Source organism: Mobula hypostoma, chromosome X1 (genome assembly GCF_963921235.1).
Source record: "Mobula hypostoma chromosome X1, sMobHyp1.1, whole genome shotgun sequence".
Classification (NCBI taxonomy): Eukaryota; Metazoa; Chordata; class Chondrichthyes; order Myliobatiformes; family Myliobatidae; genus Mobula; species Mobula hypostoma.
Genome location: NC_086128.1, coordinates 9059912 through 9073499, shown reverse-complemented (window position 1 = coordinate 9073499; position 13588 = coordinate 9059912). Strand labels below are relative to the sequence as shown.

The 13588-nt window shown below is 47.9% G+C and overlaps 1 protein-coding gene across 2 annotated transcripts in view; it reads right to left on the bottom strand.

Annotated features, from left to right (window-relative positions):
- The window catches only part of ace (angiotensin I converting enzyme (peptidyl-dipeptidase A) 1), a 155248-nt gene that overhangs the window by 49742 nt on the left and 91918 nt on the right, over positions 1-13588 (bottom strand). For both annotated transcript variants that reach the window (XM_063037759.1, XM_063037760.1), the window contains exons 18-19: positions 10816-10913; positions 8063-8232 (exon numbers count right to left, since the gene is read on the bottom strand). In XM_063037759.1, the coding sequence (XP_062893829.1) occupies positions 8063-8232; positions 10816-10913 (268 nt within the window). The remainder of the gene's footprint in view (positions 1-8062; positions 8233-10815; positions 10914-13588) is intronic.

The window sequence follows — 13588 nt, the reverse complement described above, 5'->3', positions numbered from 1 at the left end:
AGAAACAGGAGAATGAGGGGGTGATAGACAGGAGCTTCAGGGAGGTAGTCACCCTGAGGTTGCAGGAGACAGGTAACTGGGTGACTGACAGGAGAAGGAGGAGAAATGCACAGCCAGTGCAGAGTACACCTGTGGCCATTCCCCTCAATAATAAGTGTATAACTTCAGATACTATTGAGGGGTATAACCCGCTGGGGGGTGGCGGGGAAGCCACAGTGACCAGGTCTCTGGCACAGACTCAGGAGAGCAGAGAGGTGAAGATGACTGCAGTGGGGATGGGAGATTCCATTGTCAGAGGAACAGAGATGAAGTTCTGTGGGTGCTATAGAGACATCCAGATGGGATGCTGTCTCCTGGTGTCAGGATCAGGGTAGTCTCAGGTCAGGTCCATGGCATTCTCAAGGGCGAGAGTGATTAGCCAGAAATCTTGGTACATATTGGCACCAATGACATAGGTGGACAAGGTGAGGAAGCCCTGAAGAGAGATTTTAAGGAGCTAGGTAGAAAGCTGAGAAACAGGACCTCCAATATAGTAATCTCTGCATTGATGCCTATGCCAAGTGCCAATGAGGGTAAGAATACGATGATTTGGCAGGTGGATGTATGGCTGAGGAACAGCTGAAGGGGGCAGGGGTTCAAATTTATGGATCTTTGGGATCTCTTCTGGGGAAGGTATGATCTGTGCAAAACAAACGGGTTACACCTGAACCTGAGGGGGTTCAATATTCTTGCAGGCAGGTTGGCTAGAGTTGTTCGCAAGGGTTTGAACTAATTTGGCAGAGGGCTGGGAACAGGAGTGATAGTGTAGAGGATAAGGTAGCTGATTTATAAACAAAGGCAATGCATAGTGAGATTCCAAGCAAGGAGAGGACAAAATGGCAGTCAACAGGATGAGTTGCAACACAAAAGGAAGACAAAATCTAAGTCACCATGTTTTCCTTCAGGGAATCCTCCCTGATGCACCCGTCGGAATTCTTTGAGGAGATTACAAGTAGGATAGATAAAGGGGATGCAGTGGATGTTGTATATCTGGACTTTCAGAAGGCCTTTGACAAGCTGCCACATATGAGGCTGCTTATCAAGGTAAGAGCCCATGGTATTACAGGAAAGTTACTAAGGTGGTTAGAGCATTAGCTGATTGGTAGGAGGCAGCGAGTGGGAATAAAAGGATCCTTTTCCGGTTGGCTGCCAGTGACTAGAGGCGTTCCGCAGGGGTTGGTGTTGGGACCACTTCTTTTTATGCTGTATATAAATGATTTAGATGATTGAATTGATGGCTTTGTTGCCAAGCTTTCAGATGATACAAAGATTGCTGGAGGGGCAAGTAGTGTTGAGGAAGTAGAGAGGCTACAGAAGGAGTTAGACAGATCAGGAGAATTGGCAAAGAAATTGCAAATGGAGTATAGTGCTGGGAAGTGTATGGTCATGCACTTTGGTAGAAGAAATGAAAGAGTAGACTGTTTTCTAAGTAGAGGGAAAATACAAAAAAAATTGAGACACAAAGGGACTTGGGAGTCCCTGTGCAGGATTCCCTAAGGTTAATTTGTAGGTTGATTCTGTGGTGAGGAAGGCAAATGTAATGTTTGCATTCATTTCAATTGGACAAGAATATAAAAACAATGATATAATGTTGAGAATTTGTAAAGCACTGGTGAGGCCTCACTTGGAGTATTGTGAGCTGTGAGAAATGACTCTTTTAGTTGCCTTCTGTTGGCTTTTAAAAGCTTCCCAATTCTCTAACTTCACGTGGAGTATTGTAAGAAAGGATGTGCTGAAATTGGAGAGGGTTCAAAAGAGGTTCACAAAAATGTTTCCTGTATTGATTGGCTTGTCATATGAAGAGCGTTTGATGTCTCTCAGCCTGTATTCACTAGAATTCAGAAGGATGAGGGGTGACCTAATTGAAACCAGTTGAATGGTGAAAGGCCTTGATAGAGTGGATGTGGAGAGGATGTTTCCTATGCCGGGAGAGTCTAAGACCTTAGGACACAGACTCAGAATATAGGGGTGACCTTTTAGAGCAGAAATGAGGAGGAATTTCTTCAGCCAGAGAGTGGTGAATCTGTGGAATCCATTGCCAAGTCTTCCTGTATATTTAAGGCAGATTCTTGATTGGTCAGGGCATGAAGGGTTATGGGAAGACAGCCAGAGATTGGGGCTGAGAGGAAAATTGGATCAGCCATGATGAAATGGTGGAGCAGACTCGATGGGCCAAATGGCCTAATTTGCTCCTATATCTTAAGGTCTTATGATAGAGCCACTGCAGTACTCAGAGTGGGTTGCTCTGGTCGTAACCGTGCTCAAGTCTGATGGGTCAGTTCACTACAAATTGATCGCAAACTCCATGACGAAACAACGCATATCCTCTACCTGTCATGGTCCGGATCGGGGTCCCTTTAAATTTACCTTGTTTATGTTACGATCCGGACCGTTGATTCCCTGTTTTCCCGTGTCCCTTGGCTTTGGTGATTAGAGGCAATTAACGTCGGCTGAACTGGTAGTTTATAGCCTCCAGCTTTCAGCCGTTCGGCGCGGGAGTGTCTACAAAGTCATCAAAGTCACGTGGTGCCGATATCATCTGGCCAGAGCAAGCCTAGTCTCTGCCGAAGCGAGTGCCGGTAATTCGCCTCTCCTCACCGGAGCAACCCTGTCCAGTTACCTCGCCAAAGCGAGCCTGCAAAGTTTCCTCATCAAGGTGGGTCCGTCAGTTAACCAGCCGGAGAGAATCAGGAGCCGCTGTCTACTGTTCCTGGGCCGAGTCTAGAGCTCGCCACCACCCGGAGGTTCCAAGCACCACGTCCTGGCTCCGGTGGCATCCAAGTACCACATCCTGGCTCCGGCGGCATCCAGGTATCACGTCCAAGTCCTGGCTCCGGCAGCATCCAAGTACCACATCCAAGTCCAAGTCCTGGCCCTGGTGGCATCCGAGTACCAAGTCAAGTCCTGGCCCTGGCGGCATCCAAGTACCAAGTCAAGTCCTGTCCCTGGCGGCATCCAAGTACCACGTCCAAGTCCTGGCTCCGGCGGCATCCAAGTACCACATCCAAGTCCAAGTCCTGGCCCTGGTGGCATCCGAGTACCAAGTCAAGTCCTGGCCCTAGCGGCATCCAAGTACCAAGTCAAGTCCTTTCCCTGGCGGCATCCGAGTACCAAGTCAAGTCCTTTCCCTGGCGGCATCCGAGTACTAAGTCAAGTCCTGGCCCTGGCCGCATCCGAGTACTAAGTCAAGTCCTGTCCCTGGCGGCATCCAAGTACCACGTCCAAGTCCTGGCTCCGGCGGCATCCAAGTACCACATCCAAGTCCAAGTCCTGGCCCTGGTGGCATCCGAGTACCAAGTCAAGTCCTGGTCCTGGCGGCATCCAAGTACCAAGTCAAGTCCTGGCCCTGGCGGCATCCAAGTACCACGTCCAAGTCCTGGCTCTGGCGGCATCCAAGTACCACGTCCAAGTCCTGGCTCTGGCGGCATCCAAGTACCACATCCAAGTCCAAGTCCTGGCCCTGGTGGCATCCGAGTACCAAGTCAAGTCCTGGCCCTGGCGGCATCCAAGTACCACGTCCAAGTCCAAGTCCTGGTCCTGGCCCTGGCGGCATCCAAGTACCAAGTCAAGTCCTGTCCCTGGCGGCATCCGAGTACCAAGTCATGTCCTGTCCCTGGCGGTCTGTCATTCCTGTCCTACCCCGCTGTCTGAATCCCTTCTCTGCCCCTCTCGCCTCTAGCCCTCGTCTGTAGCCCTCGCCTGCACCTCGGTCTAGTTCTATGGCTGGAGCTAGATAGGAACTGTGTTGTTCTTTGGTGTTTGTCTTGTCTTGTCCTTGCCTCTGTGGGGTAAGTCTGGCTGTCTTGCTGTTGCCCCGCGGGGTGTCATGCTTTGTCTTGTCTTGTCCTCGCCTCCGTGGGGTAAGTCAGGCCGTCTTGCCGTTGCCCCGCAGAGGGTCATGCTTTGTCTTGTCTTGTCCTCGCCTCCATGGGATAAGTCAGGCCGTCTTGCCGTTGCCCCGCAGAGGGTCATGAGTCCCGGCCCTATGTCCTGTACCCAAGGAGGGGTCCCGGCTCTCTGTTCTATGTGTGAGTCCCAGCCCTATGTCCTGTTCCCAAGGAGGGGTCCCGGCCTTGTGTTCTATATATGTGTCCATGGTTACATGTACCTGCTCTCCTGAGACCGAGGCTCTGTGTTCCCATGTCCCTCCTCTCCCTAGCCCATGTCATGTCCTTGCCTGGTTTTGGGGTCCGAGCCCGAGGCAAGACCCAGGTACTGGGTCCTTGCCCAGTCTCAGGCTCGGTGTCCATACCCTAGCCTCTTCATGTCTTCTCTAGTTCTGGGAGCCAATTCCGAGTCCGATTCCGATTCCGAGTCCAAGCCCAGACCCTTGGTCCCAGCCTAGTCGTAGTCCTGAATCCTTGTCCAGTTTGCTATTCCTGCTCCTGCCTTGCTCTCCTGGTATCGAACAATAAACTAAATCTAAGTAACCTCACAAGATGTGTCTTGCATTTGGGTCCACCCTTGCTCCCAATGCCCCCACCTTTGTGATACTACCAAGGGTTGCATGAAATCCTGTCCAGAGGCCAACAGTACTCAACACTAGACTGAAAACACGCCTACAGTTAGGTCACTGTGTTTAAACATTCTCTGGACACTGAGGTAATCAACAGACTAGAAGCCTGTATTGATACATGTGGCTGCTTTCTGGCCGACTCAGTTGATTAGCTAGGCTTCAAAGTCGACAAAATGGGTCTCCATCTTCAGGACCACAAAATCAATGCCTTAAGAGAGGTTCCACGTCCCCAAAACATGGCACAGTTATTCTCATTACTAGGATTCTCTGACTGGGGACGTCTGGCTAGTGGAATGCTACAGGGATTAGTGCTGGGTCTGTTGTTGTTTGCAATCTAATGTGGTTAACTAGATCAGCAAATTTGCGGATGACACCAAGATTGGGAGTGTAGTGGGCAGTGAGGAAGACTATCAAAGCCTGCAGCTGGATCGGGGCCAGCTGGAAAATGGGCTGAAAACTGGCAGATGGAATTTAATGCAGACAAGTGTGACGTGTTGCATGTCGGTTGGACCAACCAGGGTGGAACTTACACAGTGAGTGTTCGGGCACTGAGGAGTGTGGTAGAACAAAGGGATCTGGGAATACAGGTCCATAATTCATTGAAAGTGGCGTCACAGGTAGATAGGGTCATAAAGAAAGCTTTTGGCACCTTGGCCTTAATAAATGAACGTATTGAGTATAGGAAGGGTCCTGCTGAATGGTCTCGGCCCGAAATGTCGACTGTACTCTTCCACAGATACTGCCTGGCCTGCTGAGTTTCTCCAGCACTTTGTGTACATTTATTGAGTACAGGAGTTGAGATGTTCGGAGGTTGAAATTGTACAAGTTGTTGGTGAGGCCTAATTTGGAGTGCTGTGTGCAGTTTTGGTCACCTACCTACAGTAAAGATGTAAGTAAGATTGCAAGAGTACAGAGAAAATTTACAAGGATGTTGCCAGGACTGGAGGACCTGAATTATAAGGAAAGGTTGAATAAGTCAGGATTATTCCCTAGAACATAGAAGATTGAGGGGAGATTTGATGGAGGTATACAAGATTATGAGGGGTATTGATAGGGTAAATGCAAGCAGGCTTTTTCCACTGAGGTTGGGTGGGACTACAACTAGAGGTCATGGGTTAAGGGTGAAAGGTGAAATATTTAAGAGGAACATGAGGGGAAACTTCTTCACTTCGAGGGTAGTGACAGTGTGGAATGAGCTGCAAGTGGTGGATGTGAGGTTGATTTCAAGATTTAAGAGAAATTTGGATAAGTACATGGGTGGGGGGAATGGAGGGGTATGGTCTGGCTGCAGGTCAATGGGACTAAGAAGTTTAAATATTTCATCACAGGCTAGATGAGCCAAAGGACCTGTTTCAGTGCTGTGGCTTTCTATGACTAGTCGTCAATTTCAATCGCTTGCAGTGTTAAAACCCTAATACTGATTATTCCAGAAGAACCAATGCTGGGTATGGTCTGGGATCCATCAGAAGGCATTGGCACAGGTAAAAAACAACTTTATTCTTCATCTGTGTTAGCGCATTATGATCCAGGAAAACCTATAGTGATGAAATGTGATACATCACCATATGAGGTAAAGGCTGTATTCCTACATCTAATGCCTTGTGCAACAGAGATGCCTATTGCTTTTGCTTCAAGGGCAATGTCTCTGGCAGAGACAAATTATTTGCAACTTGTCCGAGAATTTTTAGCCATTATGTCTGGCATCAAGTCCTTCCATTTGTACCTTTTTGGGGTCTGCTCGAAATCCATGCAGATCACAAGCCTTTGCTCGGCTTAATGGTGGAGATGCGTGGTATTCGACAGATGTCATTACCCAGAATGCAATTATGGGCATTGATCTTGTCTGCCTACTCTTACTCAATGAAGTATACTCCCAGAAAAGAACATGTGGTGGCAGACGCTTTAAGCAGATTGGTAGTGAGGTCGCCACGTCCACCACTCCACCATTCAAAGTTGTCCATTTGTTACAAAGCCTGGAAAAAGCACTCATTAAAAGTCACCTCATTAGGCAGTAGACCGCCCAGGATCCTCTGCTGTCACAGATGAAACAAACACTAAAAGTCAGCTGGCTCCCCCTCCCTCCAGCTGAATTTCAACCATTCACAAATCGCCAACATGAACTGAGTGTACAGGATGGCTGCAGTTGTGTAGTAGATGCCCCCTCGCCCCTTTAAGACTGCAAGCATGCAGCGATTTGCCTGATGCCCATGTGGTGAGAATGAAGTCACTGGCAAGAAGCTCTACGTGAAGACCTTAAATGGACACCGATATTGAGACCATGATATACACCTGCTTGATATGTCAGCAGATGTAAAAAGCATTGTCAAAAGCACCCGTTATCCCATGGGCCTGGCCTGATTCCCCGTGGAAGCACATCCACACTGGTTATTTTGAACCGTGCTGGGGTCACATGTTCCTGGTTCTCGTGGATGCCCATTGGAAGTGGATACAGGTGTTACTCACTAATTTGTCACGCTCCTCCTCAACTATTATCATTAAGCTACAGCTGGTCTTCACCACATTTGGTATTTCAGAAATGATCACATCTGACTATGGCCCAGCCCTCATAAATGCAGAACGTAAGGAGTTTGTCGAGAAGAATGGTATCAGGCTCCTGACAATGGCTCCATATCACACAGCAAGCAGTACAACTGGTTAAATGAGGCTTTTCCAAACAAAGGTGGGGTGGCTTAATGATGAAATCAAGTCATTTCCTTTTCCATTATTGGGTTACACCAAATGAACTTTGCTAACCGGATTAATGTTGAAGTGCACTTTCTGCACCCGACTAGATCTCCTACAGCTGGCCATTCAGGGGCAGCCTTGCAGCAGGCAAAAGGCCATGAAACAAAGATACGGTCTGCATACCAGGCTGAAAAATCTTTGGCCAGAGACGAATTCTACATGTGCATCTCGCAGGAAGAAAACTGTTTACTGGCTGCCATCTGGCAGTGTCACGGTCAAGCTAGCAGATGGATAACATTTGGATTATATCACCAGCAAACTGGCAGGGGACCATGGGAAGCTACAGAAGCATCCCAGCAGATGAACCAATGGACCCTTCATCAAGAGAAGAGGAGATTTACAGCCCAGTGCCCTCAACATCAGCTAACCTGGAAGACACAGAGAGGGAAGCTACCACACCACCCCCCCCCACCCGGCTTTCTACAAAGGTGTGTCAGTCAGTTGACTGGAACAATTTTTCTCAGTTTTCCTCACTAAATCCCTTCCTCTGTGGTTCCCATCTACCGGGAGGAGGGATAAACCATATCCGATCAAGTGTGCGAATGTGGCAAATGTGCATGGGGCTGATTGATCATGCAATGAGTTAACTGGGCCTCCTATGCAAGGAGGGCTGTCTCTTTTTGCGCGGGCTTTCTAGTGCGCATGTTTTTGGCTTGGTGGGCCCGGTTCATCATTCCCACATTGCAAGTCGCCCAGCGTGTGGACTGACTAACGTGACTGCGCATTGTGCACCACTATTCCTGCTCCTTGTCTGACACTGACCGGAAGTCCTTGCGGTTGTAGAAGTCCCAGGCAGAGGCGTGGCACACAACCTCTCGGTCCTTTGGCTTCTCAATCATCGACTTATTCCAGAACTCGTTTGGCATCGGTTTGAGGCCAAGTGATCTGAAGAAATTGTCTGATTCCTCAAACATCTTTAAAGGAGTCCATTTCTGTTCAAGAAAGAATAAGGTGTTAAAGGTGATCAGGTCAGTGGTGCCTTCCCATCAGCTTGCTGGATGCTGACTCACAGGATTACTGTATGTACGATGTCCTGCTTCCAGGCCCTTTGTAAACAGCCCAAAGTACAGGCAGTGTTAGGTGACAGTCTAAGCTGCATCAAACATAAAACCAAGAACATACAACCGTAGCACATAGAGCAGGCCCACAATGTTGTGCCAAACTAATTAAGCCAATGACACCTAATTTCTGCAATACACATCAAAGTTGCTGGTGAACACAGCAGGCCAGGCAGCATCTATAGGAAGAGGTACAGTCGACGTTTCGGGCCGAGACCCTCGTCAGGACCACCTAATTCCTTCTGTCTGCACATGGTTCATATCCTTCCATTCTCTATACATTTAGGGTCCTATCTAAGAGCATCTAAAATGCCTACATCACATCAGACCTGGCTGTGCACTCACCACACTCTGTGTTAAAAAAAACTTGCCCCACCCATCTCCTTTGAATTTAAACCCTCTCACCTCAAAGGAATAGGCACTTTGTCCCTGGGAATAAGGCTGTCTACCACATCTATGCCTCTCATTATCCTATAAACTTCTAACAAGTCTCCCCTCGGCCTCTGTACCTCCAGAGAAAAGAAACAACCCCAGTCTGTCCAATCTCTCCTTACAGCATTCTGGTGAACACAAGAGATTTTGCAGATGCCGGAAATCTGAGCAATGGACACAAAGTGCAGAAGGAACTCGGCAAGACATACAGCATCTTTGGAGGGGAATATACTGTTGACATTTTGGACCGAGACCCTTCATCAGGACTGGAAAGGAAGGGACCTGTGTGGAGTAGCATTTGTCCCCACTAATGTCCTTGCTGGCACTTATCACCTGCCCATCACCTCCCTCTGATTCCCCACCTCCTTTCCTTTCTTCCATGGCCCATTGTCCTCCCCTATCATATTCCTTCTTCTTCAGCCCTCTGCCTCTTCCACCTATCACCTCCTATCTTCTTACTTCACCCCAACCCCAATCCACCTTCTCCCTCACCTGGTTTCACCTATCACCTGCCAGCTTGTACTCCTTCCCCTCCCTCCCACCTTCTAATTCTGGCTTTGGCCCCCTTGTTTCCAGTCCTGGTGAAGGGTCTCGGCCCAAAACATCGACTGTTTATACCCCTCCATAGATGCTGCCTGACTCGCTGAGTTCCTTCAGCATTTTTTCAGTGTATTTTTCCTGTAACAGCATGGGCTTGGAACTTGCTAAGCAGCCTCATGTGTGGCACCTTGTCAAAGGGCTTCTGAAAATCCAACCTCTTCTGCACCCTCTCCAAAACCCCTATGATCTTCCTGTAATGGAATGGCCAGAATTACAAATGGGATCTTTCCATGCATAGATTGCATTAAGATCTCGCCATGTGACTGGGTCGGGATTTCAGCATGCAGTAACTGCTTTGGGACTTCGTCTCATGCAATGGTTTGCAATTGGCCAGTCTGTGAGTGGATTTGGATCTCAGAGAGTGATTGGGATCTAACTGAGCATGGATCCAGTTGAGACCTCACCATACAGATGTTGCATTGTATGCACACTCAGAATGCTAGCTTGGTTGGGATCCTACTATGCGGTGTTTGAATTGATACTGCACTGTGAGTTTCTCACTGTACAGGGATTGAACTTCACAGTGACTGTGCTGAGGATGGGTCAGGGTTTCACTGAATGTGTGTTGGATACCACCTCTGTGAATGGATTGGATGTGGATCTCCCTGCATAGGGACTGCGTGGGATCCCTCTGCACAGGGGTTGTGTGGGATCTCTCTGCATAGGGACTGGGTTTGATCTTCTGCACAGAGATTGGTTCGGGACCTCCCTCTGTATTTAGATGGCCAGCTCAGCCGCAAGAACTGAGTTCAGATTATACTTTGTGCATTGGCTGGATTGGGATCTTACTGTGCTGAGTTGGAAAGGGGCTTCAAGGTGCAGAGTTTGGATTGAGGTCTTCCTGTAGGATTTGATTGGAATCCCGCTGTGCAGGTTTCCATTTGGGATTTTACAGTGCATAGTTTAGAGAGCGCCCTCGCTGGTCAGCGTATGGTTCAGGACTATTTGATTCAGTTGGCATCTCTCTGTGAAGGTGTTGGATTGGGATCACACTGTGCATATATACTCTGTGGGGCTTGTTTTGTGAGCTCAGTGTGTGTGGGCTGATTTGGGATCTTACTTTGTCATTGCGAGACTGTGATCTTACTGTGCTGGGTTGGGCTGGGATGGAATGGGATCGCACTGTGTGCAGTGACTTGGCATTGCACTGTACAGACATAGAATTGGGTTAAGACTATGTAGTGGTTGGCTCCTGATCTGTCGGTGCTGAAGTTGGAGACGATCTTACTCCATGTTGGATTGGGATCTCACTGCGCATTTTTAGGTTGGGATCTTACTGTGCAGGTGTCTCAGAGTGGGTGGATAGTGATCACTGGCACCCAAGGGTCATACTGCAGTCAGTTTGTTGCTTTATTGTGATGACATATTACAGACAGCAACGTACTCCCTCCAGCAGGCAGAGTGAAACACTCGAATCAGACCAACCTTCTCAATCATTGCAGGCGTGGCATCAACATGGCTGGCACCGGGATAGGGCATTAGCAGCTTGTAGATATCACTCCATGACTGGGCCCACATGTTACCTAATGGTGCAGAGAGATTATATTAATCACAAATAGTACCCAGAAAGTCTCACCATGCATCCGTTCAAGATATCTGTTTATCAGCGTAGAACGTTGGCAGTCACCGTCATGGAGCCAGCGTTGCCTCCTGCCCTGTCACGGAGGTACTGGCACAGCGAACGTTTGCCGGGGAGTTGAAAGTTGGCTGCTGCAGGTCTTTCTCATGAGCTGTAATCCTCATTTCTTTTCTCAGTATAGTCCTGAAGCTGTGCTCCATTGCCCTATGGCTGAAATGTATTGAGATCCAGCACGGAGCAGGCCGTTCTGGACTTCTGAGCCGGGCGATCCAGCATCCTCTAATTTAGCCCTAGCCTAATCATAAGACAATTTACAGTGACCAATTAACCAACCAACTGGTATGTCTTTGGCCTATGGGAGGAAACTGGGGCCCCTGGAGGAAACCCATGCAGTCACGGGGAGATCGTACAAACGCCTTACAGGCAGCAGCTGGAATCGAACCCATGCCACTGGTGCTGCAAACCGTTGTGCCAACCAGTTTAAACTATTAAACCATCTGGCATTAAAGCAGTCAAAAGTACCCTCTAGGGCCCCTTCAGCAGACAATCCAAAAAGACTGTGTTATGTATTTAATTAAACTGGACTTTGGCAAATTGAAACAAAGCAGGGAATGTTAGACATCTTCAGAAGGTTGGCCTGCATTGTTGAATAGTTCCAGCACCTTTTACCTTTCACAGAGTGATAGAGAAGTTACGAGGGTGACCTTCAGCCTATCATGTCTGGGCTGACTGAAAACAAACTACTCCTCTGAAGACTACCTTCGAGCACAGACTGGATGTCATCCCTGCAGGCTGCTGCTTTTCAGGTACACATCCCAGCATGGGTTTTGACCCCACCTACACAGGAAATTTATCTGTAATATTTATTCTGAATAGAATCAGAGTCCTTGAGTTTTACAGCACAAATAGACCCTTCAGTCCAGTACATCCATCCTGACCTTTATTCCCATCTGCGTATATCCCTTTTGCCTGCAGTATTTTTTAAGTTTCATTTTTTTATTTAGAGATACAGCATAATAACAAGCATGTCTAGTCCAATGTGTCTGCACTGCCCAATTACACCCATGTGATCGAGTAATCTAGGAACCGGTACATTTTTGGACTGTGGGAGGAAACTGGAGTACCTGGAGGAAACCCACACGGTCACAGGGAGAACGTACAAACTCCCTACAGACAACGACGGGAATTGAACCTGGGTTTGCTGGTGGTGTAATAGTGTTACACTACCAAGCTGCTCCTAAATTATATCCCTCATGCACCTCAATTAGTTTGCCCCTCAGCTTGATCTGTTCCACAGAAAACAACCCCGGTCTATCAGAGCACAGTCCTTGTAAGCCCAGTGAATTCTCTCCCCACTCTCTCCTGTGCAATCACATCATTCCTCTGTTTTTCTGACCAGACTACAGAGGGCGAGAGGGCATACAGGAGTGAGATACACCAGATGGTTGAGTGGTGTCACAGCAACAACCTAACACTCAACGTCAGTAAGACCAAAGAGCTGATTGTGGACTTCAGGAAGGGTAGGATGAGGGAACACACACCAATCCTCAGAGGGATCAGAAGTGGAGAGAGTGAGCAATTTCAAGTTGCTGGGTGTCAAGATCTCTGAGGGTCTAACCTGGTCCCATATTGATGCAGCTATAGAGAAGGCAAGACAGTGGCTATATTTCATTAGGAATTTGAGGAGTTTGGGTTTGTCACCTAACATACTCGACAATTTCTATAGATATACCGTGGAGAGCATTCTGACAGGCTGCATCACTGCCTGGTATGGCGGGGGGGGGGGCACTGCACAGGATCAAAATAAGCTGGAGAGAGTTGTAAATTTAGTCAGCTCCATCTTGGGCACTAGCCTCTGTAGTACCCAAGACATCTTTAGGGAGCGGTGTCTCAGAAAGGCAGCGTCCATTATTAAGGACCTCCAGCACCCAGGGCATGCCCTTTTCTCACTGTTACCGTCAAGTAAGAGGTACAGAAGCCTGAAGGCACACACTCAGTGATTCAGGAACAGCTTCTTCCCCTCTGCCATCCGATTCCTAAATGGACATTGAACCCTTGGACACTGCCTCATTTTTAAATATACAGTATTTCTGTTTTTTGCATGATTTTTAATCTATATACATATACTGTAATTGATTTACTTATTATTATTTTTTCTTCTATATTATGTATTGCATTGAACTGTTGCTGCTAATTTAACAAATTTCATGTCATATGCCAGTGATAATAAACCTGATTCTGATTCCGATTCTGGTTTTGTAAAATACAGTTCAATGAGGTGATGGGATCAGACCATGCAAAGGTGAGTAGAGGGTGCACTGGCTCAGAGGCCGATGTTAGGCTGTCTTTAAAGAGAGTGAACCCTCACAAGGCAGAAGGTCCCGATGGAGTACGTGGTAAGGCTCTGAAAACCTGTGCCAGCCAACTGGCAGGAGTATTCAAGGACATTTTCAACCTCTCACTGCTACGGACGGAAGTTTCCACTTGCTTCAAAAAGGCAACAATTATACCAGTGCCTAAGAAGAATAATGTGGGTGTGATGGAATGCTTTGAGAAGTTGGTCATGACCAGACTGAACTCCTACCTCAGCAAGGACCTGGACCCATTGCAATTTGCCTA